The sequence below is a fragment of the Arachis ipaensis genome, chromosome B3 (genome assembly GCF_059453495.1).
Source record: "Arachis ipaensis isolate K30076 ecotype BB chromosome B3, ASM5945349v1, whole genome shotgun sequence".
Lineage (NCBI taxonomy): Eukaryota > Viridiplantae > Streptophyta > Magnoliopsida > Fabales > Fabaceae > Arachis > Arachis ipaensis.
The window spans coordinates 924326-951451 of NC_142438.1; the positions used below are offsets into that span (position 1 = coordinate 924326).

The 27126-nt window shown below is 35.4% G+C and overlaps 5 protein-coding genes across 5 annotated transcripts; 2 read left to right on the forward strand and 3 right to left on the reverse strand.

Annotated features, from left to right (window-relative positions):
* Positions 1-21: 21 nt before the first annotated feature.
* LOC107634147 (uncharacterized) lies at positions 22-2453 on the reverse strand. Its single transcript, XM_016337721.3, has one exon. The coding sequence runs from the start codon at positions 2313-2315 to the stop codon at positions 456-458; it is 1860 nt and encodes a 619-aa protein (XP_016193207.1). The 5' UTR covers positions 2316-2453; the 3' UTR covers positions 22-455.
* Positions 2454-4119: 1666 nt separating this feature from the next.
* On the forward strand, positions 4120-6839 carry LOC107632425 (uncharacterized). The gene is made up of 9 exons (XM_088509289.1): positions 4120-4296; positions 4632-4686; positions 4779-4878; positions 5013-5222; positions 5333-5462; positions 6346-6414; positions 6511-6585; positions 6637-6699; positions 6795-6839. Exons 1-9 carry the CDS (start codon positions 4120-4122, stop codon positions 6837-6839), a joined length of 924 nt encoding a protein of 307 aa, XP_088365415.1.
* Positions 6840-16798: 9959 nt separating this feature from the next.
* On the forward strand, positions 16799-21208 carry LOC107629423 (uncharacterized). The gene is made up of 3 exons (XM_016332215.3): positions 16799-17116; positions 19056-20330; positions 20782-21208. Exons 2-3 carry the CDS (start codon positions 19129-19131, stop codon positions 20894-20896), a joined length of 1317 nt encoding a protein of 438 aa, XP_016187701.1. The 5' UTR covers positions 16799-17116; positions 19056-19128; the 3' UTR covers positions 20897-21208.
* Positions 21209-21679: 471 nt separating this feature from the next.
* On the reverse strand, positions 21680-22142 carry LOC107629424 (protein RALF-like 32). Its single transcript, XM_016332216.3, has one exon. The coding sequence runs from the start codon at positions 22111-22113 to the stop codon at positions 21775-21777; it is 339 nt and encodes a 112-aa protein (XP_016187702.1). The 5' UTR covers positions 22114-22142; the 3' UTR covers positions 21680-21774.
* Positions 22143-23903: 1761 nt separating this feature from the next.
* LOC107629422 (selenium-binding protein 3) lies at positions 23904-26737 on the reverse strand. The gene is made up of 7 exons (XM_016332213.3): positions 26219-26737; positions 25865-26060; positions 25532-25759; positions 25177-25408; positions 24950-25057; positions 24535-24807; positions 23904-24362 (listed from the first exon to the last, which is right to left on the reverse strand). Exons 1-7 carry the CDS (start codon positions 26382-26384, stop codon positions 24081-24083), a joined length of 1485 nt encoding a protein of 494 aa, XP_016187699.1. The 5' UTR covers positions 26385-26737; the 3' UTR covers positions 23904-24080.
* Between the last annotated feature and the right edge of the window lie 389 nt (positions 26738-27126).

The following is a 27126-nucleotide window of genomic DNA, read 5'->3' on the forward strand; positions in this document are numbered from 1 at the left end:
ACAATGAAAAGAAAGCATATACAAACCAATGTAACTTGCTTTATCATAAACCTTCTTTATATTTAAGTAAGACAACATAGATATAGGAACACAATGAAAGTACTTTTCTAAATGCCCAACTCCTATATATTCTGATCTAAGCTACTGTTGATCTATTGTACAAAAAAGTGCAAGTAGGGGGCCAAAATACTTGCCATTAGAAGAGTCAATGACCAACTCCTACTTTAACTGTTGGGTAGCTAAAGAATGATTATATTAACAAACATCCCCAACAAGTGACGGGAAAAACCAAATTCTTGAGTATTTTAAGAGGATCTAAGTCAAGGATCAACTTCATAATTGCACAAGTTGTCAGCTGGAAGCTCTTGAATGGTATTAATTTTTTCTAGTATTATTTACATGGATGAATCAAGAGGCCAGACTCAATGTACTTCTAATGAAAATCCTGTAAGATGCTATCTTTTTGGGAACAAAAAATCTCGAAATGCACTGTCTCCTTGATTAGTGGATAAGTAATTGATAATCAATTCTGTGGTGGTAGCATCTACTGAAAAGCCTTTGTCTGTCATTATTTGAAGGTATTTCATGGACCTTGAAGAATCCTTTTTAATTAGTAACCCTTGGACAAAGACATTGTAAGTGGAGTAGTTTGGCGGGCAGCCATTCTCTTCCATGTTAGTAAGTAAGTCTTCAGCTTCATCTATTAAACCTTGTTTACAGAGACCTTTAACCATAATGTTATAAGTATACAAATGAATTTGCAGACCTTTAGCAGGCAAAGAAGAAAAAAGTTTCCACGCCCCGTTTACTTCTCCAGCAGCCCACATTCCATCAAGCATAATATTATAAATCACGATGTTAAGATCCAAACCACTCTTCTCCATTAATTCAAACAACGATGTTGCCTCGGAAAGAAGCTGGGATTTACATAGACCATCCAATATAACAGCACAAGTCTGGAGATTGGGCATCTGGCCATGTTTGTGCATACTAAAAAAGAGTTCTTTTGCAGCCAATGGTCGACCAACTCGACAAAACCCACCGATAAGAGTGGTCCAAGTGACAACATCAGGAACAAATCCAGCATTGACCATTTCATTCAAAAGATGCATAACCTTATTTATGTTTTTCATCATACACCATCCATGTATAAGTGAAGTGTAAGTTACAATGTCAGGTAAACAGCCCCTAGTAACCATTAAGTTAAATACTTTCATGGCCTCATTCATTTCCTTTTGCAAACAATGTCTATCAATCAATGCATTATAGGTAAAGGCATCTGGCCGCTCACCCATCAAAATCATAAATCCAATTGCACTCTTAGCCTGCATAATTTTTCCTTCTTTGCAGAAAGCATCCACTAAAATGTTGAGAGTTTGCAAATCGGGCATCATCCCCACTTTCATCATCTCATCCAGCAGGGAAGCAGCATCTTTCCATCTGCCAAAATTGCAAAGACCTTGAATCAAACAACTGTATGTGACAATATTTGGTTTAATACCTTTGCTGCACATTTCTGAGAACATATTTAAAGCCTCAGACACCAATCCATCCTTGCACAAACTATCAATAATTGTGCTGTGAACTACAACATTGGATCTACAATCTCTTTCTTCCATCTTGTGTAGCCACCCAATAGCCGCATTAGTGTCACCCATCTTACACAATCCATTAATCAACACTCCATAAGTGTAAACATCCAATTGATAACCCATCTTTTTCAAACTTTCAACCATCCCCACTGCCCGAGCCACATCGCCTTGCATGCAAAGCCCATTAATGAGAGCAGTGAAAGTCGACAGAGGCGGCTCCAATCCAAGCTTGAACATGGTCGCAAAGACAGAGAACCCAAAAGGCGTCAACTTTAATCGACAAAGGCAATTAATCACAATATTAAGAGTAAAGCAATCAGGTTTTATGCCCAAAGAAGAATTCATGTATTGAACCAAAGATACCGCAGTTGTGTAATGCTTCATCCTCACAATCACACCCAACAACAAAGTGAAGTCAACCACAGATGGCAAAGGCTTCATCATAGCCATAGAATGAAACAAGTCCAAAGCTTCACCAACATTACTCAGTTTACCAAGCTTACACTTGTCTCTCAAGGAGTTCCTGAAGTCATTTCTTTTGCTATTTCTCTCACAATCATCATCATGATCATCAAGGTTTGTGGCACTAGTTATAGAAGTAGAGTGAAGTATGGGGAAATGGAAAGAAGCAAAAGGAGGAAGATTGAAAATGGAGTGAAAGATAGTACCCATGCGTTGATGAAGGTGAAAACGAGACAGAGAAGCTATTTGGGTTGGCACCATTCCTTCAAACACGCGCGCCACACCGTCTTTGCTTCCTCGTACTGGTAGAGCACTGTGAAAGAAAGAATCAGAATCATAAACAGAATCGGAACAGAGAATACCCTCTCTTTTGAAATGCAATGTGAGGTGAGGGTTTTGGGTTCCATTTTTTCCTGAGAGCTGCTCAGGGTTTATGTTATGTCGGTTTTTGTTGCCACGGACAGGGCCGGAAACCCCAACCCAACCGGAATCAGATCCGAAACCATTACACAGGATTCGGATAGTAAATGGTCCCTCTCATCAATCCAAGGTTTTGAAAATCAAACCAGTTATTGAACCGGTCTAACTACTGATTTACTAATTTATTAGTTCAACTAGTTTAATTAGAATTCAACCGAAATAACTATTTTATAATAAAATAATAAATAAAATATAAATAAACAACTAATTAATAGATAAGTTTATGATAAGTGCCCATGATTATACATAGATACATTCAATTAACACAGTACATAAAACAAGTGACAATAAATTACAATTAAGATTAATGTTAGGAGATAAATATATAATTTTTATAATGTCCTCTCTGAAGAGATATTGGGATGGTTACACACTTAGTAAGAAACGCAGAAAAAAAAGTAGTAGCAGAGAAAAAATAGGGAAAGAGAATAAGCTGCAATTATTCAATAGTGAACAGTAAAATCATATAAAGTAAAAATAGACTTTTATATATATCCTTATACTTTGCACTCACACCTTTTATATACACTGACCAAGACTAACAAACACCAATTCCTAAAATCAGAAACTTAACACCTATTGAGAACTAACAGATTTAACTAATCTTGATTTTCTTAATTAATTGAACTTTGACCAGGTTCTTCTCTTATTTCTACACTCTCCAACATTGACTCCTCCAATTACATGTATAGACTCTAACAACGAGAAAAAATAGGGAAAGAGAATAAGGTGCAGTTATTCAATAGTGAACAGTAAAACCATAGAAGGTGAAAACAGACTTCTATACATATCCTCACACTTTGCACTCACACCTTTTATATACACTGATCAAGACTAGCAAACACCAATTCCTAAAATCAGAAACTTAACACCTAAAATTATTAAGAAGGATCACTCTACTGATACTAAAGGAAAACATAATAACTATTATTGATATGATGAAAGAAGCAGAAGTGAAGCCAAAATCTATAAATATATAATGGTTAACTAGCCAAACAGTAAAATGACACACTATTTGGCACACTGTTATATAGTTTCTGAGAGAGTGACAGGTGTCTCCAAACCTTTTCTTTCTTTCCTCTTCGTGTTACGCTGTTCAAATCCAAGGTGTATTCCACGTGCCATGACATGATAATGAAGAGAGTATTACCCAAAGATCCTGCTATTGCCGAAAGAAGGATGTAGCATTGTTTTGCACAACGATTCTTTACGTAATTCAAGCTCAATGTATCTCTAATTCCGAAATCCCAATTTTGCAACACACAATGGGCAGACGTAGCATTTGATTGGCTGATAATACCATCACGGGGATCGCCTTTCCTTGAAGAAGCAGATGCTTAGATTCCCGGGTAACTTTTGAATTTATTAAGTGAGATTATGTTAATCTATATTTCGCGGTTTTTGGTTGATTTGATGGATACAGATGTGTAATTTGAATAATCAACAGTGTCGTTAACAACTACTATAAATACCTATCAAGAAAATTATTAAGTTGGTATTAGTTCTTCAATATTGATGCTTATTGTTTGTCCATGATTAATACAATTTGTTAGACAGTTGGTCTTTTTGATACATCCTTATGGTCATGCCTGAACCAGTTCCATCTAATATGCGAGATAATGGGGTTGATGCAGTTTCGAAAGTGAATCCAACGAAGCTGTCTTGGTCTCTAGTGGTTGGAGTTGTTAGGCTGTATGAGATGCAAAACCAGTGGAATCCGGCTAAGGTTTACAATGTGGAAATGGTGTTGCAAGATGAACGGGTATGTTACTGATGTCATTATTCTAAATTTTATGGATTGGCTCATTAAATATATATAGCATTAACTCTCTACATTTAAATTTTATTTTCTTTTGTTGCTATGCAAGGGTGATCGAATCCATTACAGCATACCAAAACAAAATATCGCTATATTCAAGACTCTTATTCGAGAACATGGGCTTTATTCTATGAAGAATTTCATTGTGAAGGGTTGGGGGAAAGGAGTTAGGACCTGTGGTCACAAGTACAAGTTAAACTTTTATATCAAGACGTCAGTGTCACAGCTAACAAGTGGGACATTTTCCTTTAATCCCTTCTGTTTTGTATCTTATGTAGAGGTTCAGGCCATGCCTGCTGGAACTGAAAACCATCTCATATCTTGAAAGACATTGTTTTGTTATTTTTTATGGTTTCAACTTAATCTATATAAAAAAATAATTTTTTTATAATTTCTTATGAATGGGATGTTTTTATGTTGTGCAGACTATATTAGCCATGTTGTAGGTAAAGAGGATGTAACAAATATGGAGACAAAATCAGAAAGGGAGTGTAAACCTCTAGCGGTCTATTTGGAGGATCTGCAGTATGTTTGCTACCTAAATTATAATTTTCAACTTCTTATATAAAACTATTTTCATGTTATGTGTAATATATGTGACATAGACTTTTTGTTGACTTCTTTTTAATCACTTCTATGTGGCTATGTGCTGTGTTTAGGAAGAATCGGTTGAAGTGTACCCTGTTTGGTGACTTGGTTGACAAAGTTGAAATTTTTTTAGATAAAGCTGATGGTCAGCCCTTGGTGATGGTGACTCAATTGTTCAAGCCTCATTTGTATTTGAATGAAATCAACATTCAAAATAGTTTTCATGTGTCTCAAATTTATATTAATCCTGACTTTCCTGATATTGTTATATTTAGAGATAGGTACGCAATTCATTCAGGTCATGGACTGTAAATGTTGTTTACTTATTTGATATATGCTTAAATATAATGTCACTGTGGAGTTGTTTTATGGAATATTTGGCATGAGTCAGCCTGATGAAGGAAGGAGATCTATGCTCACAAGGGATCACTCACATTCAAAGTCAGCCACCACATTCTGTGTCCGATGAAATCAACGGGGACCCTATTAAGTCAGTTGAGGAAATTCTGAACATGAGGGAGGTGTGTTGGCAATTTAAAGATGGTTTATATGTAGCTCATTTAAATTATATTTAGATCGATATGTTGTGTTAGTGATAAGTTTCTATAATTTTAGGAATCTACATGTTGGATGGTTGGCACTATAGTTTCTATTGAGCATGGTGTTCGAGATTGGTGTTATGCTTCGTGTGGATCCTGTCCTAGGAAAGTTCAAGTTAATAAAAATAGGTATTAGTGTGAATATTGTAGGAAGGGCGGGTTCAATCCTTCTCTTAGGTAATGAAATCATCTTTTTCAATAATTTGATTTTATAATTTAGGTGAAATAGCTTATGTCTCTGTGTTCTAAAGAAGGAGTTTTAAAAAAGAGTACTTAATCAAAAGAGTACTAAATTCTAATACATAAATTTAAGTTCTTTTGGCTTATAATTTTTTAGTACCCCTTCTCAGTACTATTTGTTTATTTAATTTGCTTTTCGTAATAGAATAAATAATTTATCTTATAATTTATATTATAAAAAAGAATAATAATAAACAAAGAACATACTAATTCACACAGTGAAAATTATACAATTCAATTTATATTAATGAATTTAGAATTCGTTATATTACAGTAAACAAAGTAAATACTAATTTATATTATATTTTATATTAATGAATTTAGAATTCGTAAAGAATATAGTTAACAGTAATTGTAACTTATTAACATTTTTTTATAATTTGATGCTAATTTATGATATACTATAAGTCATAAGTTTATTTTTACAATGTAAATGAGTGTATTATTCATATTGGCTATTAAATATCTGTGACTCATTATTTACTCTGCAACTAATTTTTTAGTGATTATGTATTTGCATGTACGTCTTAATGATATTATAACTGATAGAACTGGGTGTATAAAGATAATCATTTGGAACTATGAGGCTCGGGTCATGGTTGGTAAAACTGCAAATGAAATAATGGATGGGAGTGTAAGTTTTTTATTTTCGTAGTGATGACTTTGTTAACTTTTTCATGTTTGGATTTCTAATTGTTTTCAATTGCGATTTTTTTAATGTTTGTAACAGAAATATGATCATGGTGAATCCTATCCTAAAGCTCTAAATGATATACTTGAGAAAAAGTTCCTTTTCAAATTATCGGTCACATAAAAAAATATTAACTGTGTGGAAACTATCTATACTGTCCTCAAGATAAGCGATGATGAATCTATCACAGGACTTCGTAGCTCTCAGTCATCTTCGATGGATACTTCTGTATGTTTTGGGGTCCTATGAGTTGTTTGCTATATAGTTTAGAAAACATAGTTAGTAGTATTTAATTTGTTGATATTGTATTTATGGTGTTGTAGGGTGTTGATGAATCGATTCTGAGCAGTTTGGCTACAGGTGGTTAAATTGGAACCGATTCTGGTGTCAATAATGCATCTGTTGAATGTTTATCAAAGGTGAATAATGATTTTGTTTCATACTATTTATTAATTTACAGCTACTAATATCCATTGTATAAGATTGTATTAATTATTCTGTTTGTATGCAACCAAAATCTACCAGGATAGTGGTATCAGCAAACTCCTAGAAAGGTTGCAACACATGATGTTGCATCTAATTCTGATCTTTCATACATCTCTCCTCATGAAGTGCAAGGTTCCAGTAACAAAATTTTTAGACGAGGTGGTGCAAAAAGAAAAATGGAGTAATTTATCGTGCTTCCTTTTAAGTTGTATATTTATGTTTGTTTGTTGCGTGATATTTATGTTAGTACCTTGCGTGTTATGCTTTTGCCGTAAACCAAGTAGTGGTGGTGTGTTCACTTATCCTGTAATTTCATTCATGTTTGTTAGCACCGTTATGTCACTTGTGTAGTATGCGGAAGTTGGAATCTATTCCTTTTCCGATATAAACTTTTATCTATGACATGTTCTAAAATTTTTTACTAGCCAGAGTATTATGGGTTGTTAATGAGAATTACGAATTTCAGTATTGTTGGCAATGCTCTGAGATCAAAATCAAGAATACATGCATTATGACGCAATAAAGATGAAAATTGTTTAATCCACCATAGTTAGCATTAAACTTGACTTCACATTAAAGTTGAAGCATATATCTCAAATTCTTGGGCAAAAGAACAAAATCCTAGGATACATAGTGACACATTCCTAACTATGTTACATTTAGCACTATAACAAATATAAAGTCTAATACAGCTTGACAGAAAACCTTATATCATGAATCATATCATGAATCATAGCCCATATCCAAAGTTTAATTTTCTGGTTAATCATAATCATATCAGACGACTTCTTTTCAAAATCCTCCAACATGTATCCTGAAATATGGAACATCGCATGAAACGGTTATGAGTGTTGGCATGGACATAGAAGATAAACTTAGTGATGGTCTTAATCCTATAAAAAGTGAATTCAATTGTAACTCTGGTCCTAAACATACTGATGAGTTCTACCTCAATGCAATTGTCACATTCATCAACTGCATAACAGAGGTTCTGAAAGTCATCTCCACATGTTTTCAAGAACCTTTTTGGGAATTTCCTCTCACGCTAATGAAAGATAAGGAAACTATATAGAGGTATGTGACAAAATCAAATGGCTATTATGGAGTTAAATCTCACATGTCCTTTATATAAGAGAAACTTAAGAATCCTATCCTGGCCTTCTGGCCACTGATTCTCAGTCATTTGAAGTCATTTGAAGTCTCCTACAACATAGACTTTGCAAATAAGGTGGTCAACTTTGCAGTTGTTTAAAGTTTGATTAATGGGTTTTAAATAGTCAAACCTAATTCATTGACAGAATAAACGCATGTGTGCAAATTTGAAAAGACTCGATTAATACACTACATACAATACCAGGTTTAGGGCTAACCAAGCAAAGATGTTTTACCTATTACAGCGCTCCCTTATACGATGGAGATTAATGACGAAAGTTTTCTTCTTCTGCCTCCTGAATTTGGAAAGACGCGAATGTTATCTTCAAAATCAAGCTTTGGAGACTCTCTATCGTATTTCTGTCATTTTATGTTAATGCCTTCTTATTTTCTTTTTCTTTTAGGTCTATGTTTGGATCCAGAAGCTGGCCCAAACCTGAAAATTGAACCCTTATAACTACCCGACCCGGTTTCAACTGCAGACCTCCTCATTCGGTCTCTCCATCATTTTGTATGTATTATAGGTACTCCTCCATGGTTGTGGAAGCAGTCATTCATCGTTGACCGCCGCTACTATCACCGACAAAGTTGCTTCCACAGGCTCTAACTCCTCTGAAGCTGCTGCTGCCGCTGCTGATGGAGAGTTAAAGGATCAATGCACTACCTTCAGTGTAGGCCGACGGTGGCAACTGTTAATTATCGATGGAGGAGTCGACATCGTTGATGAGGAAGACACCGCTACCTTAAGGGCGCTCAGGGAAACGACGCTGATCTGGATACCTCTGAGGAAGACAATGTCAATTGAATTAGGGTGGGGATCCTATTCTTTTCCTGGTGTAGCTTGGGTGACCCGGGACTGTTTGGCCATGTGCCATGACCCAAAAAAAAGATCAATAGAAAAGAACAATTAAAAAGATTAGTATAGGTAGTATGGATGAGGTTTGGGTATCATTTTTTGTGATTAGCCCAATAGAAAAAAAATTCAGAATAAAGTAGTTTGGGTGGGTTTCTGATGCAAACAATGGGATCCGGGACTTCCAATGTATTTTAATAAAAAAAATCATGAATGTGTAGATTATGTAACTTTACAATAAGAAATGATACTATTATTTTTTTTGTTTCATTTTGTATTTTTCAAATTCGATTATTTATTTCTTTTTTGATGTTTTGTATTTAGTTTTAAAAAGACTATATAAAAGGTGTGGGATCAAAACACCCGTTTATAGACTACTACAATTAGAGAGTATTGAAAATACATATACTCATTGTCAAGAATAGTTGTAAAATAAGGCATATAAGTAATGTATCTAAATCTAAGAAATGCATCTACAAGTAAATTATGGAATTTTGTGCATTACTAAAAAACTTTAATAATAAATACCGAATAAAATTATAAGTTAAATAAGATAATGTTAATGATTATGATTATGATAATAAAATATTGTATTCAGGTGAATGGATATATTTTTTTTAAGAGTAAATTACCAATTATGCCCCCGAATTTGTAAAACGCTGACAAAAATAACCCTAATATTTGATAACGACAATAATACCCTCCAAAAATTTTAAAACGGTACAAATCTGACCACCCGTGAGGAGAACCCTTCTCCGTTGAACGGCGCTTGGTGATGTGGCAAACGGAAGTCCAACGTGGCCTCCCTATTAGGCTTCACTATCCGTTTTGTTCCTAAATCCCTAATTTTTGAAACCCTAATTGGACAATTCAAATGAAATTACTAGATTAACCCTTTAGTGAAAGACCATATGTAACTAAGACGAAGTTGGACGCGCGAAACTGAAGAGTTTCTTGGTGGTAGTCTCTGTCTGTGTTCGTCTGCTGTCGCTTTATATCCGTCTCTTGGATTTCGTAACCTCATATGCAGTGACACGTTTGGCGTTGATTCGGAGTGAAGAAATCGTCGTGGAAGAACGAAAATTTTGGTAAGCATTTTATGTTTTTGTTGTTGTTATTATCAGCCAGTTGGGGTTTGAATATGGAGGTATGATGATGGTAGTTTGATGTGTTGTGTTAGCTCATTATAACTTTTGTGATGACTTTTGTCAGCAAAATAACAACAGCAATGCCAACATAAATAGTATGCAACAATAACACATAACAGTCATCAATAAACCCTGTCCTACATGCATTCGTTGTCCTATCTAACCAAACACATCAAACTCAAACTCAAACTCAGTACAAGTCCACCCAGTACGAAACACAGAAGCAATTCAACTCTCTTCGTCTGCTCTATCAACATCTTTCGATCTCTCTGTGTCGTCTCACTCTCAACACTGGTAAACCTCCCTTCCAATACTCCACATGCATTGCATCCTACTGTGCCATTCTTACAGCATTCCTCCACCCCAGCAGATTCCTCACCCGTTTCGTCCATCCATTGAAAATAACAGCACCCACTGTTCTTCGTCTGCCCAATACAATAACCATTCATCAAGCTCAGTTGTCGACGGGGGGAACAAATGAAGCACAAAATTCATACTTACCTTCCACAGAGGACACCTGAAGAACCATCTACCTGGGTTTTTCCTCGTCTTCGACTTCAACGCCACCACCTGAAGACGGCAGAAGCATGTGCCATCATATGGCTTGCTCACATGTTCTTCGAGCCCTTCAGATCCACTATTTTCCATATACTGTGTCCTTCGATTATAACTGGACATGACTGAGCTTCCAGCATGCATGGCAATGGTTAGGGTTTTGCTTTATGCTCAATTTGGGGAAAATGTTCATTCTGATTTCTAAATAAGGGAGTAAAGGGAGTGAAGCCTAATAGGGACGCCACGTTGGACTTCCGTTTGCCACATCACCAAGCGCCGTTCAACGGAGAAGGGTTCTCCTCACGGGTGGTCAGATTTGTACCGTTTTAAAATTTTTGGAGGGTATTATTGTCGTTATCAAATATTAGGGTTATTTTTGTCAGCGTTTTACAAATTCGGGGGCATAATTGGTAATTTACTCTTTTTTTAATTAGTAGAATGAGGTGAGATCTTAAAAGTTTCCTTGAATTACTCATGTTTTAATGAAATACGTTTTTTTATGTTTGTTTCGAACTAAATTGGTAAGTTAAATTAGTTTATTGTGTTGTATGTTAGTAATTCAATTGAATCGATAAAAAAAATGTTTCTACATCAAAGATATTTTATGTTATAACAGGGAATAATTTGTAGTAAAACGTTCGTTTAAAAAAAAAAGGTAAATTCGGATTGGATTAAATGTAAATACAAAATTTTAATCCTTTAATTAATTTTGTTTAACCAAGCAGGTATTAATTTTTATATATTCTGCGACTATATATATGTGTATTATATAAAAAATAATAGTAAATGAATAACAAGTTCATATTTGTTTTCTGGTGATATTTGTCCTCTGATTACAATTGAACCAAACGACACCTTCTATACTTATGGTTACTTTAGTCTTTCTATTTAGTTGTGAAAAAGTCAATAAATGTGGTTCTAAAATCTTAATGCATTAATTAACTCTACAAATCTTTTTCGTAGAAGCTATTTGTCAAATCTAACTTGTCCCTTCAATAATTAATAAGCACTGATGAGAACACAATATTTGGCCTGCCGCATTTTCTTTCTCATCACTACTTATATTAAATTAATATTCCAATTTGTTTCTAATTATCAATTACTTTGATCTCCTCTGTGCTTGAGTGTTTAGTATTATTATACATAGACAATTAACAAAATAAAGTGGTCATTGTACATTCTAATAAGAGATTGTATTTGAAAAAGCCACTGAAATGCTATTAATGACTAACAGCAGTAACTATAAAGTTACTGCAAAAGAAAATATTTTTAATGTGTTTTTCCATGTCCTCTCTAATACCACTTTTGCATTCGTGATCCATGCTGTTTGGGTTGCTGATTCTTATCCAACTAAATCAATTAGTCACTAAATATCACTATTTTAATGTGGAAAAGTGAAACTTTTTTGTCTATAATGATTACAATAATTAAATTGATGATACCATTTTAGACTGCTTTAGTTATTATTTTCCATATGCAAAATTGGTATTGCTGAATAAGATTGCTTTTTTTTTTCCCCAAAAATTACAACAAACAAACTGACAAAACTGGTGTATAAGTTTCCAATATTTATAGCACTACTGCCATATTCGTATTCTTGGAAAAGCAAATATGTAGGTTTTAGGTAAATATGAAAATATCCTATTTATTACAAGTTATCAAATCTGAACCTAAAAGAAATAGTTTTGAATTCATCATTAATGGAAACTAGCTCTATAAATAGACACATAGTTGAACATCTATCTACCCAACCTTACTTAATCCTTCTTTAATCTATATCAGTGAGTCCATTTGTGCCTTATTCGTAATTACCCTTTTCATTTGTTCAACACCATGAGTGACATACCACCAAACATCAATTTTATTCCACAACTTCCTGACGAGGTTATGTATGAAATTATTTTTTGTTGTGATGGTCCAACCATTTTAAATTTGCAGTCCATATGCCGCTACTGGAGGCAGAAGTTGACATCCTATGAGTTCCTTACAGAGCTAACCAAGAGATGGCTTTGCCGCGGTTGCAATCTCTATGCTCATTTTGGTCATTCATTTGCATTGAGCAATTCCGTAGATTAGGTCATGAAAATGGATGCTTCTACAAGTGAGGGCGCACCTTTCACACTTCCTTTCCTCTTATCTTTTGAAGGTTGGTTTCAAATTGTTGGTTTGGATAATGGGATCTTTTGTATCCGATATTGTTTTATGGGGGGTCCAAGTTACTTGCTAACTTGGAATTCTGTTAATCGAATGTCACGAATAATAACGGATCCTTCGAACAACAACGATGGTGATCTTCCTTATCTTTACACATTTACTTACTATCCAAACATCTTTCATTATGCCATCTTAAATGTTTTTAAACAAGAACCCGAAAGTCTTTCATACACTTTAAAATTGTTCCTTTCAATGTATGTTGCACTTTCCTACTTTAAGAATAGAAAATATGAACAAAAACCATATTATGCTCTGACAAATAGATCTTTTTGTTTAGTATATTAAACTCTTTTCAAATCCTATTAACATGATTTCTTTCATTTTATGCTGCCTTCATTGGATTGCTTCCAAATATCTTAAACTTCTATTAAATTATAATCTTTTCTATCCATTTATATTCCAAGTTGATGCAAAAACGGCAAAATGTTAACAAAGCAGTGCATATTCATGGTTACTCATATTTTTCTCCAATTTTTCATTAGAGCATAGATCTAAATTACTGTGTCAATTTCTATCAGGTTCCTATCTTTTATATTTCTTTTGTTTATTGTGTTTCCTTTATTGTTTACACCATTTTTACTAAAAAGGAAGTACATAGTACAACACAACTAAAATATTCAATGGTTCTTTTCTTTGTGTGTTCCCTTTAATATTCACACCTTATTTATATTATGTCTTATTTCCCTACGTTCAAATCGGTCAAAAGACCATTATATATGTTACATACAATACTAGTATTCAATCTAATGTTTTAAGTAAAGCAGTTACAACATCCAAACACTACTATTATCCGCGCGTATGCGCGAGGGCTTCTGCTAGTCTTAATTCTAATAATCAACTCCACTATATCCACCAGTAGCATAAAGTGCACCATTGAGTTTTACAGCAGCAACAACAAATCTTTTGAAATACAACGGATTACAAATGACCATTTAATTGAGTGATACATAATGGAGTTTGAGCAGTGACAGACAGAGTCATCATCAAGCAGTGACAAAGCAAAGCTAATCAACCAAGAACGAATTTGAGCAATGACCAGAGCAACCATTACCTTTGATAAGTGAGGGCAGTGAGCAGAGTTTGAAGAAGAGCAGTTGAATGCGACGGACCACGACAACCTAGCAATGATCACGATGACGGCGACCTTGTGATGACCACGATGACGGACCACGGGCGAAGAGCGGCAGAACAGGACCCGTGGATGTTGGCGATTGGGGAATCAAGGGAGGGGTTGGAGGCTTCGAGAACAATGAGATGAACGGTGAGGGGTTTGAGGCTTCGAGAGACAAGCACGACGGACGACAATGAGGGACGGCGGGCAAAGCGCGACTGAGCAGCACGATGACTCGACGAGCACGACGAAGAAGCTGGCAACTGGTGAAGGAGGAGATGGGATGTAGCAAGACAAACAAACGAAGATCTTGAACACGACGAGCGGCGGCAGTGAGAAGAACGGCGACGGTGGTGGCGGTGGAGGAGGCTAAGGTTTCTTTTGAGGGAGAAGTTCTTCGGTTTTGATAAACTGAGATGATGAGGGAGAACAGTTTGACCAAACCTGTGTTTGATTTTTTTTAAATAACTAAACGGCGTCGTTCACATAAAACCGAACGGGTACCGATTCGATTTAACTAGCCGGTTCTCAGCCGGTTCAATGGTTTTCAAGCGATTTTTAATTTAATGGTTTTGTTAACTAAACTAAATCATAATTGCATCCGGTTCTCGGTCAAACCAGTCCGACCGACTAGTCCAATCCAATTTTCAGAACCATACATCAATCTATTGAACCTAATCCTACCAACAAACCAAAATAACTTTTTAAGATGGAGGCTCTTCTTGTGTAACTTTGGTTGTTGATTGTAATGATTGGGCGAAACTGGAGCGATGGTAAGACGTTTGTTTCGTTGCATTGGGATCGGATCGTCTTCTCCGTGAATGGGAGTTGCGACGCCGTTCTTCAATGCTAATCGTGTGAGAGTGTGGCTTTGCTTAGCTTGGTTGCTCGTGATTGGCACTGAAGCTCTCCCACGAGCATCAACGACGCTTCTTAGGTTGCTGAACGGTGTCTCTTCTACCTCTATGAGTATTATTGATATATGGTTTTGGTTAATTTTCACACTAAATTTCTTTTCTTTTTTATTTTAAATTAGATTACAAATATAGGAAAATTATTTTTTCTTTCTTTGTACAGAACTATTACTCATTGTTTGGAACCAAATTCTTTAAGATCAAGAAAATTATGAGGGTAAAGTGACAATTAAATTTCTAAAATTTTCGACATCGAATTAATTAGTTTCGAAGAAAAAAATAACAATTTGATTTTCTACGATAACAAATAATGAACATGTTATGTCTTTCTATCAATTAATCACGTTAACGGCGATATTTATTTATAAAACAATGGTTAGATTCCTTGACTTGTTTGATAGAATTCGTGGTAAATAGAAAATAGTTGATGAAGGATATATAGAAACTTAAAAGATAATAAATACTTTATATGCTCATATATTTACTGTTTACTATCGTAGAGGACTTAATTAATATTTTTTACAGTTAATTAGTCAGAGATTGAAATCTAATAATAACTTAACTCAAATTAAAATAGCGAAAGCGAAAGTTGTTTAAATTTTATATAATTCATTTCAATAGTTAGTTAATACTTAATACGATATTTATCTTTAAAATAATAAGGTAAATAAGATATTTTGTGATTGATTTATGAGTTTTAAAAAAATAAAATAAACTAAAAAATTATAACATATAAATAATTTGTGTATAATATTATAATTTTGTAAAGACATAAAAGAATATAAAAGAATATAGTATTTTATTTTTTAATTTATTTGGTATTTTTTTTAACATATAACATTTCTTAAAAAAACTTGGTTGATTTTTTTTTTTTTTTTGCAATCGATGAGAGTAGGTTAATAAGGATTTGGAAAAGATAGCAACAGTGGGCGAGATTCTCTCTCTGCCTTGAGGGATCGCATAGGCGAATACCAACTCGAGCATAGTTATCAAATTTGGTTCGATCTAGCTGATATGATTAGAAATTCGGTCATTTGGTCAAATGGAGCCACTCGTTAAACTCAGGAGTGTGCATGGACTAGGTGAAATCGGGTTTGATGTGACCAAAATCCGACCTGAAATATATACCGGGCCTATTTATTAGACCCGAATCCGGTCCTAAATCCGATGAAACCTATACACTTTCGGGCTACGATTATATCGGATAAAAACCGGGCCATTAACACTACATTACCTTGATACCTTCTTATAAGCTAGCATGTGAAAATATCCAAATTTCTAAGATTCCAACCATTATTTGACATGGTAAAATTCACTTAGAAAAAATATAACAAGAACCAACTCTTCCCTAAAATTAAAGCATAACCATAATCAATACTAATATTATCTAATAACACCAAATATTTAAATCAATATAAATAACACAATATTATACATTAGTCTAAAATCTTATGCATTTTAAACATAAAACATTAACTTATAGTCTTATAATAACTAATAACACAAAATATTAAGGTTTACAATACTTACATTTCACATAAGAATAGCCATCACCATCACTAATAACACAATATTAATTGTGTATGATGACCGGGCCACCGGGCCGACTTCGGGTGACCCGAGTTTTGGCCCGGACCCGACCTGAAATAATGACCGGGTATATTTTTGAGACCCTTACCCGACCTTAGACCCAGTGATATCACACCAAAATAGTCCCTAAAGTGTTCAAGGTCAGACCGGATCTTCGAGTCGGGTCGGACCATGTACACCCCTAGTTAGACCGTTTGTACATCAGACCCGTTGGAACCCTGATTGACTCGGCAGGTATGATGAAAATTGGTTACCCGCCCGGTTTATAAAACCCGAACCAGGTCATGTGTGATTTTTTTTTCTTATAATTTGGAATGACCGAATGACCTAGTTTCAGCTCCCCCCATCTCTCTCTCTCTCTCTCTCTCTCTCTCTCTCTCTCTCTCTCACACCTAGATTCACCGTCACCACCGCACGCTCGCCGCCGTCGTCGGGCCTGTTGCTCGAGTCTCGTCTCAGTCACACTGCTGGCATCTCGTGGTTCGTCTGTCTTGTCGCCAGCGTCTCAACGTCTCGCGTCCTTCCCTGTGCGCCTTGTCGCCGGCGGCAGAAGCAACTCGTGGGGTTGTCTCTTGCTTCATCGCCTTCCGTGGGGTGGTCGCCCACTCGCCATCGACCGTTGGTGAGTATCTGCATCATCGCTTCCCCTGTTCTCTCTTTTCCAGATTTTCCTTCTCCCTATATTTTTCTATGTTGCTGAATTGCTAATCAATAAATTTGCCTTGTTGCTGAACTAAATGTTGCTGTAAATCGTAACTGAACTAGGATTTGTTAAATTTGTTGTTAAATTTGTTGCTGAATTTGTTGTAAGTTGAATTTGTGTCTGAAAATATCACTGAGCTAATTTTTTTATGCAAATCATCACTGAGTTGAATTTGTTGCTGATTATCATCACCGAATCTTGAATCTGTTACTGTTTTGCTGAAACAATCACTTAGCCAAATTTTTGTTGTTGCTGAGAATTGTTCATGTCTAATGATGTGTCTTCTGATAATATGTAAGTCTGTTTCAGGTGGTCAATTATTATATGTTTTCTTTCTGTTAATTTTTATTCCCCTCCTCCTCAACCCTCCCGACCAGTTCACCCTTCAAATTTGTTATTTTTGTCCCTGCCTGTAGAAAGCTATTGTAGAAGAGATTCAGCTTGATTCCTTTGTAGGATTTGATGGGTTTCTTTACCAAAAAGTTTTAACAGATTGTATTAGTAACTAATACCATTATTTAATGAAGTGATATATACTTGATCACTACTAAACTGGTCCGGCAAGGGGGATTCTTCTCATATCTTGAAGGTGATTTTTCCATTATCATTATGGGGATTTTTGTGGCATGTATGATTCCCTTACTTGCAAGAAACTGTTACTGTCATATTCCCTTTCAATGCTGTTGCCAAGTCCTGAATGCTCAACATTAGTGGTTGCTGGGAGGAATGGGAATAAGAGTAGCTATTCAGAAGACTGGCTTGCAATAATGATTTGCTAAACTGTGTGACTTTTCTGTGTTAGTCTAGCTACATTGAGAAGCATTATGTTGTACTATAAATTTTTGGATTGGTTTCAACTTTCAAGTTTTCTCCAATAGGATTTACTTGAGTGAATTACATGATGCTACACATCCTGATGTCAATTTTAGCAGTATTTGATGGCTGTAAGTAGTCTAGGATTTTAAAGCACCACTTTGATATTAACTTTTATCTTAATCACTCCTGTTCAGGCTTCTATGTGTAGCAGAATATGATTATCTTATTTATTTATTTATCTTTTGAATATATGGTGTGATTTTGAACTTTTCAAGTTTAATTTGGAATTAAGAGAGCATTGTGTATTCCAGGATTTGTGTTAAGGCAATGTAGTGGGGAACAGTGGAGCTTTTTCTTAAATTTTGATTAGTAACAAACTGAATGACAAATTGATAATCATAAGGGTAAATACTTTTTCAGGTATCAACAGGCCTTGTGGAATAATAGAAAATTATTTTTTTCCTATTTTTATTTTTAGTGTTTATTTATAATTTACCGGTTGAACCACGGTTAAACCGGTTGGACTAATAAACCAGTGAACCAATAACTAAAGCGGTTCGATGATCGGTCTGGTTTTCAGAACCTTGATTTTAAGTTTTAACTTTTGATTTTAATTTTATTTTTATATGTTTACATTTTTATTTAATTATGACCGGTCAACCGGGTGAATTAGTGACCCAACGGTTGAACCAGTGACCCAGTTATATGACCAGGTCAATTACTGGTTCGGTTCTAATAACTATGAATTCGAGGGTTTCTGTAACTCTCCCTTTATTTGCTTCTGCCATAACTGTAAGTCTCTTTCTTCTGCTGCTGCTTATTCTTCTTCCATTAATTAAGTCTTCACTGTTTTGAATCAATTAATTGAATCTTGAATCCTCTTCCCGCTCTATCTCCCCTTGTTACGCTTTAGGGTTTGGCATATCGAGATTTATAATAAAGTTTTCCCTTTTACGTTTTCTTACATCTGAAATTGCTTCTTGCTCTCTAGATGTTATGCTTATTCTTGTCTTTGTGTGTGTGTATTTCTTTTGCATAATAGGGGGTTTTAGAAGGAAGTTAAGCAAAAACCACTTTTGTTTTTGAGTCTTGTGGTGTTAAACTTTGGAAGAGCAATGTCGGTGACAGCGGGTGTTAGTGATACAGTTATAGCCATAAGGGATAAGCTTAGAGGTAAAATTGGCCAAACTAAAGTTAAGCGTTATTGGCCTGGTAAAGTTCCTGAATGGGCTGATGATGAGAATGAAGATGTTGCCGCCGATATTAGGCCCACCAGGGAAGCTGCTTTGGAGAAAGCTTTTCCTCGACACGAAGATGATAAGGGTATTGTTAAGGGAGATGATCGTAGGCTTCGTCGTTTGGCTCAGAGTCGAATTGATAACCGTGAGGAAGTCAGGGCTGATCATCGGCGAATTCGGCAAGCTGAAATTATTTCTACCATTGAAGAGGAGACTAGGATACAGGAAGGGTTGGAATTAGAAGAAGAAGATGTGGAAGCCTTGCAGGAAAAGAGGAGTAGACTTAGGGAGAGGATGCTTCAGTTGCAAAGAGAGCAGGAAGAAGCACTGCCTCAAGAGGAGGAGGAGGAGGAAGAAGAAGAAGAGGAGGAGGAAGAAGAGTCTGAGTATGAGACTGACTCTGAGGAGGAATATACTGGAGTAGCTATGGTGAAGCCTGTGTTTGTTCCCAAGTCAGAGAGAGATACAATTGCTGAGCGTGAGCGTCTTGAAGAAGAAGAACGGGTTGCTGAGGAAGCTAGGAAAAGGAGAATGGAAGAAAGGAGGATTGAGACAAAGCAGCTTATTGTTGAGGAGATCCGGAAGGATGAAGAAATCCAGAAAAATTTGGAGATGGAGGCTAACATTGCTGATGTGGATACTGATGATGAAATTAATGAGGCAGAGGAATATGAGGCTTGGAAAGTTAGGGAGATTGGCAGGATCAAGAGGGATAGGGAGGATCGGGAAGCGATGTTGAAGGAAAAGGAGGAGATTGAGAAGGTAAGAAACATGACAGAGGAAGAGAGGAGAGAATGGGAGAGGAGGAATCCAAAACCTGTACGAGCATCAAAGCAGAAGTGGAAATTTATGCAGAAATACTATCACAAGGGTGCTTTCTTCCAGTCTAATCCTGATGATCGATCTGCCACTAGTGCAAGTGATAATATTTATACTCGTGATTTCTCTGCCCCGACTGGGGAAGATAAAATGGACAAGACAATATTACCCAAGGTTATGCAAGTCAAGCACTTTGGTCGTAGTGGAAGAACTAAATGGACTCATCTTGTCAATGAGGACACCACTGATTGGAACAATCCGTAAGTCAACTTTCCCATTTCTATATATTTGAAGAATAGCATCAGATTATATGTTCTTTTATTTTTATTGTATTTCTGTTAGCATTTCCACATTAACTTCTGAAATTCATGTGCAATGATACTACTGGTTTACTTTCCCATTCATGAGTTCTTCTCTCTTAATGATCTCTTGTTATAAAAGTGCTGCTTGTTGGCCTGTGTAGAATCCCTTGTTCTAATCCTGTTTTAAAGCACTGACAAGGATCTGTATACCAGTGAAATATAGGATTTGTATGAACGAAATGTTTTAATGATGCATATAGTCATTTCTTGCCTCTTGTAATTTAGAACCTCCAAATATGGTTATGTATTTACTTAAGTATGAAAGGGGAGAAGTTTATAGTATATATTTGTAGATTACTTTTGTAATACTGTGTTCTAATGCTCTTCCTATTGTTGAATTGTAATACAGGTGGACTTACAATGATCCACTGCGTGCAAAGTACAACGACAAAATGGCAGCCATGAACGCTCCAATAGCAAAACCTAAAGGAAGCAAGAAGTTGAAGGATTGGGAGTCTCGTTGAGTTTGAAGTTTCAGAATTATTTGCTCTTGTCCTTGCAATTATTTGACTTAACAATGTAGAAATAACAGATTAGATACGCCTTATGGCATAGGCATGTACGATTTTGAATCGTCGTGGATGGGTAGTTCATGCAGATTGTGATTGGATTATATGACCAGTTATGTTTTTCTTACAAGGTTAATTAATCAAAGCTTTAGAAGCTGCTTTAGCCTTTTTCCGGAAATCAGCAACTGCTTTCTTAGCCTCTCTCAGGTGCTAACCCACGGTGCTGTTGCTGTATTTCTGAAAGCAGCTTTCTTTATCTTTAAATTATGCTCAGCTTCTCTTTACCTTGTTTTTATTCTTCTGATGTGTGAGACAGAATTTTGTTTTAGCATTAATCTTTAAATATTAAAAGTCAAATTAAGTAATGAACAGGGAAGGTGTTCGACACAGCAGAATATATATATATCTTATTTTTACTCGTTACTAATTTTTGTATTTTTTATTAATAACTTTATTTTACACGTCCTAAACTAGTAGGAAAGTCTATATTTACGAAATGCTATATATTCTTTTTTGACAGAAGATTAGTGCTATATTTAAGACTACCTTATTATGTAGAATTTAGACATTAAATAGCGCGAAACACAAATCGAATAACATGTAATTTTTTCCTTTCTGTAGTATGAATCATCTAAACAGAATTTAGCAAATTCTAAGATCCTTCATCTTTTCCGGAAGAACAGGGTTATGGATCATGTTATGTCGGAGAATCTGTTGAGATGGATATTCTGGTGTCAGTTATTAGAAAATCTTGTGGGAAATTTTCATAGAATTTCAAAACTATAAAGTAGACAGCACAAAAACCATAGACATGGATCATTCAACAACAACATTTAAGAATCAGACCTACAACGATAATACTTAGAGCAACCTCTATTGTAAGGGTTTGAGGGTGGAGGAAGACACCCTCCTGTTTTACTATAAGCTTCGCCGCTGGCACCACTGTTGCAAACCGGCTTGTCCCTCGTAAGTGCTCCATTGGAGATGATTCTCCTCTGCTCGAGGATCCTCCGGCTTATCTCGGATTCCATAAGCAGCTCGTCGTCTTGGTTGCACTCGGCTATGGATCCGTTACATGTGTGTGAATTACTTGTCCATGATAAAGCAGCGGCTGTGCTGCACAGCATAAGGCAGCAGAAGAACACAATTCTAATGCTGGATTTTGAGGCCATTCTAACTTTCTATGTTCTCTTTCACAAAGAAGCACTATATAGAGAATAATAATAATAATAATAATATATGAGAGCACCTTTTAGAAAAAGAAAAAAAGATGCAAGTGGGGACTGCATTAGTGATAAGTTGATGGAACGCACTTCACCAAACCTTTTGGACAATACGGTACTGATGAATTATCTCTCTCTCTCTCTCTCTCTAGTTTTGATGATTTATTCACCCTTTGTAAATAATTGTTACTCAGTTTGTTATTTTAACTTTGTTATTCCATGCCATTACATATAAGAAAGTATGCATATCCATAATGCAGTGTTAGGTAAATTGGAAGGGGATTATCATGACAAGAAGGAAAAGGAGAAAATTGATGCAAAGATGTGTTCTCATAATCATGAATTCAACTCTTTTGGTACATTTTCCACCTTGATGCCCTACCTACAATGACTATAGCATAGTCTTTATTAGTCAAAGGATCTCAAAACACTGTTGCTGTGTTCTTTACGTCTCATTTGACTAAAATGGAGTGAGGGCATGACTTCACACACATTTTCTTTTTTTCACTAGCCATTAGTCTTTTGATCTTCGTCGACGATACGACAAATTAACGGCTTATTACTAATTCCGTCGGAGTTCCCCTTTAATGGATAAAGAGGCTGGTTACAAAATCTTTTTAAGACAGTCTCCAAAGATTGAATCCCAAACATGATGCTTACAAATTGAAATTTTTGCAAAGGCAAGGATTCTATTCTTTATTTATTTGTTCATGTTAACAATTTAGATGGCATTGCTGGAACCGTTTCTTTTCAATAATACATAACAGTTTGTTTCAACTTTCTAGTTGACATTGGGTTCACTGGGATTCACTCACTGAAATTTGATATGATAAGATCATCTTCCAATAATTAAGTCCAATTCAAGAGTAGCAGTAATTTATTTGGGATTCAGCAATAATTTAATTTTGCACAGATAAGATGATATAAACAAATGGGATTATGAAAGAGAGAACCATGGATTTGGTAAGCAATTGTTTATTTTGTGTGCATGTGTACTATTAAAAAATTCCAATGGCTTATCTTTGAATATGGTACATAGCAACTTTTTGTCTGTTGCTTAGTTTATGTTTATTTTTGTCGGTTCAAAGGTTAATGAGTTGTTTTTATACAGTGGGATACAGTGGTTTGATGGTTGTTTTAATCCATAAAATCAATGCAACATGGACATATAGTCATATACCTACATAGATTTCTCTTGTATCTTCAAAGCATGGTATTTGACTTATTACTCACTTTGTAGTTTGTGCCTGCATATTATTTTGTGTTCACTTCACTCTTTTTCCCTTTCCTTTTAATTGTTTCCGCCATTTTTTGATACAATTTTTTATTCATCCAAAAATATTGACTTAAGAATACACACCAAAACAACAATAGTAAGTAAAAATGATGATTATGTGCTAACAAGAATGTGTTACAATTAGCAACCATATTTGCTTGTGATAATGATATGATACTAAAACTTCAATCTTCCACTTTGTCACACATTATTCTCCAATGTAGTAAAGGGAAAAAACATAAAAAACAAAATTGTAAGTAGAGACATATGATGAAGTGAGGTTACTAAGTTGGTGTGGGCAAGCAATTTTTGCTACATGGTGCTATATCTTTTTGGTGTTTAGTATAACTTTTTAAGTTTAACTAATGCAACTTGCTGAATCACTAACTTGTTCTTTTTTTCCCTCCTCCCATCATTCACATTGTATGGCATCCATGAGAAACATACAATTTTCAAAGCAATAGAAGAAACAGGACAACTCATCAATTCAATTGAGCAAGAGCTCCCAGTATTGGAGGTAATATTAATTTGGATGACATAAATGTAACTAGTATGAAACCTTAAGCTACATGAAAGACACTTCTTTACCATTTAACTGTGAAAGATAACTTTATTACCAAGCAATCATAATAATGTGCAATTAAATCCATATATCTGAAGTGCAGTCGCCACCGGGATATCTCATCTCATGGGCTAGGGAGGGACCATCAGGCTCAGCTCCAAAGTCAACAAAGAAGTTTGGGTTGATTTTCAGGCCACCATGCTCAGTATCAACATCAATCTGTAACATGTGTGATCCTTTCTGTAAAAGCTCAGGGTAAAACTGCTTATCCCATGCACTAAAGAGAGAGTTTGTAACATATAGCCGCTTCCCATCTAAACTCAGCTGAATCATCTGAGGTCCTCCTCTCAACTTGTTTCCCTGAAAGGTAAAATTTCGATCTTATTAGCCAGACAGCGCATTCAGTTACATGGATTAAACGATATTATTAGACTTGTTTCAAGAAAAAACATTTTCAGTAATAGACCATGGTATTCTAGCAGTCCATACTGAAGTGGACTATAATTTTGAAAAAATTAAATAGCACTAGTACCTGAACTTCTGGAACTTCAGATTGCCAAGTGTTACCATCTTCTGCTATTGCGACTATGGAACTTCCTTTCCAAAGTAGTCCCCCTACCCATACTTGGCCTTTGAGTACAGGATTTTTGGGGTCCTCAATGTTATACTGCCTTATATCACCATGAAGCCAGTTCACAAAGTACAGAAACCGGTCGTCAAGAGATATCAGAAAATCAGTTATAAGCCCAGGCATCTCTGGAAGAATCCAGTTTTGCACTTTCAATGGTTCCACTGATATTGCAACCTGAAAAGGTCAGCTTAGTATATAAGTATCATTGTTATTTCTATTTATTAATCAAACATGCCTCAGCTGAAGCACAAAATCTAACCAGAAGATAATACTATAATAGATATATAGATATCTATTTTTTCTAGTTCTAGCATACCTCATGACTCCATGATCCATCATCAGTCTTGAAAAACCGCACCATGTTACTTGACAATGCGCAACCAACAAACCCTGTGTCTTTAGAAGGATCATGCAGAAACCTTATCTGCATTTAGGATAGATTAGTTGTCAAAGACAGCCAAATTTATAGTTAACCATGATTATATTATAAATGGAATGGTAGAAAGTAGAAACAAATCCTTAGATTTATGTAAACCAATCTACCTCCAAGGGTATAAGCCCTGACTGACCAAGGTCTAATGTTTGTCTCAATTCACCCTCAGGCCAGCTATATACATGTAGATGTCTCCCATAAAAGCCATCAGAGACATCCTGTAAGTTAAAACCTTTGGTGAACGCCGCAGGAGCGCCCCACGATGTGCTTATCATAGTCTTATGCCGAGGTTGGTACCAATAGTCATACCCAAATAGAGGACTGTGCCCTGGTTTTTCCCACCTAGCAAATGTGAAGCAATGAACAAACCAATGTAACCAGAAAGAAACTAAGTCATAGTCAATTCATACAATTAGTTCATCATGCATTCTTGTATTTCTCAATTTAATATATGAATTCTGATACCTTCCTTTCACATTAAATTCTGAATCAAGAAGAAGAAATCCATTTCCTGAAGCATTTCCATCTTTATCTCCAAGGCATGAGATCATTATGTCTCCGGAAGCAAGGCAATGGGTTGTGTGTGGATATGCTAATCCAGTCTTACTTATGATATCTTCAGGCTCAACAACTTTGTGCAAAGATGGAGACCTTGAATTTGTTTTTGTATCAAACACGTATATTCGACCGGATCTGAAATAAGCCAACAATTACTTCTTAACAAGGAAATTTCTTTTAGAAAAATTAATGGTGGGCATATTGTGTTCTATTACTATTTTTTTCAGTTTAGTCTCTTACACCAGTGAAGGTAAAATCAGATATCTTCGATCCGCGGAAGGATTACCATGGCAAGAGCTGCATGAATTCCAGCCACTATGGTGAAGTTCATCACCTAAATAAGGAACAGGTAACCTATGAATAACTTCTGAATAAGTTGGAGAGTTTGGATCCACATCCACTGTGGCCAGATAATCAGGCTTCTCCTTTCCAGTTCCTGTATTTCATTGAATCATCAACATCAATCAATAACAACACCTAATCAAACAAAACAAAACAACATTTTCTAGAAAGAAATTGCTATTCATAGTACTACTAAACAGAGATGTCACCTTCACAGTTTCACCTATTACCATATCATATAATTTATGGTACCTGAGTAGAGAGCAGTGACATAAAGAAGAGTCTCTTTGGGACCAGACATGGCATCAAGTGGAGTAGCATAGCCAGGCCCTGATTTGCAGCATCCATGGCCGTTGCTTTGGTTCATCACCTTTTCTGCCACCTCACCATGCTTCAGCACTGCCACATCCGTTGCCATATCTCTCTCTTTCTCTCAAAGACTTAGCCTGAAGAAGAAGAAGGTGATGAAAATAATAATAATGATGAAGTGTGTGTGAAATGGATGAGTACAAAGTTCATGTGCAGGTGTACGTCACTGATTTTCACGTGTGATGCATCAAAGTTGAAGACAAGTACGTGTTCAATACTTCAATCTATTATATAATTAAGTATATCTTTATATATAAAAATAATGAAGATAATATGCTTTAGTAGGTAGTATATTTTAATGTTGTGAGAAATTATACAAACATTATTTTTATTTTTAGCCATTTAAAAAGAAAAAAAAGAAAGCATATTTTAATGTTTGCAATGACACTTATAAGTTATAACTCTTTATTTTTGTCTGTTGAATTTGGATCCTCTAAATTTTAAATTCTCATTTTAGAAAGTAAAATATGATCTTTTACCATTTATTTTATAGGTGGGATTAAGAGTAAATATAAGAGAGAAACTATTTAAGAATAAAAGATCATACTTTAGTCTTTAAAGTGAAATTTAAAATTTAGAAAATCCAAATCCTTGTCTGTTATGTGCTCTGATATAGAGAGTATTGCCTCTTTGGTCTCCAACTTAGGCTGCTACCATTGATATTCGTTTCGTTTTAAACCAAAATTCTTATAAGAAAAAAGAAAAGGAAAGAGAGAGGGTGTTTCCCACAAGCTTCAATGCAGTTAGAACTGCAAAATACTCTTCACTCTTCAGTCTCACTGGGAATGTTT

Coding starts and splice junctions, on each gene's coding strand:
- LOC107634147 (XM_016337721.3), bottom strand. CDS start 2,315: ATGGTGCCAACCCAAATAGCTTCTCTGTCTCGTTTTCACCTTCATCAA.
- LOC107632425 (XM_088509289.1), top strand. CDS start 4,120: ATGCCTGAACCAGTTCCATCTAATATGCGAGATAATGGGGTTGATGCA. Junction 4,687..4,778: donor CTCATATCTTGAAAGACATT/GTTTTGTTATTT, acceptor TATGTTGTGCAG/ACTATATTAGCCATGTTGTA. Junction 6,415..6,510: donor ATGAAATAATGGATGGGAGT/GTAAGTTTTTTA, acceptor TGTTTGTAACAG/AAATATGATCATGGTGAATC.
- LOC107629423 (XM_016332215.3), top strand. CDS start 19,129: ATGTCGGTGACAGCGGGTGTTAGTGATACAGTTATAGCCATAAGGGAT. Junction 20,331..20,781: donor ACCACTGATTGGAACAATCC/GTAAGTCAACTT, acceptor ATTGTAATACAG/GTGGACTTACAATGATCCAC.
- LOC107629424 (XM_016332216.3), bottom strand. CDS start 22,113: ATGGCCTCAAAATCCAGCATTAGAATTGTGTTCTTCTGCTGCCTTATG.
- LOC107629422 (XM_016332213.3), bottom strand. CDS start 26,384: ATGGCAACGGATGTGGCAGTGCTGAAGCATGGTGAGGTGGCAGAAAAG. Junction 25,760..25,864: donor CTGATTTTACCTTCACTGGT/GTAAGAGACTAA, acceptor GGCTTATTTCAG/ATCCGGTCGAATATACGTGT. Junction 24,363..24,534: donor CTGAAGTTCCAGAAGTTCAG/GTACTAGTGCTA, acceptor TTTACCTTTCAG/GGAAACAAGTTGAGAGGAGG.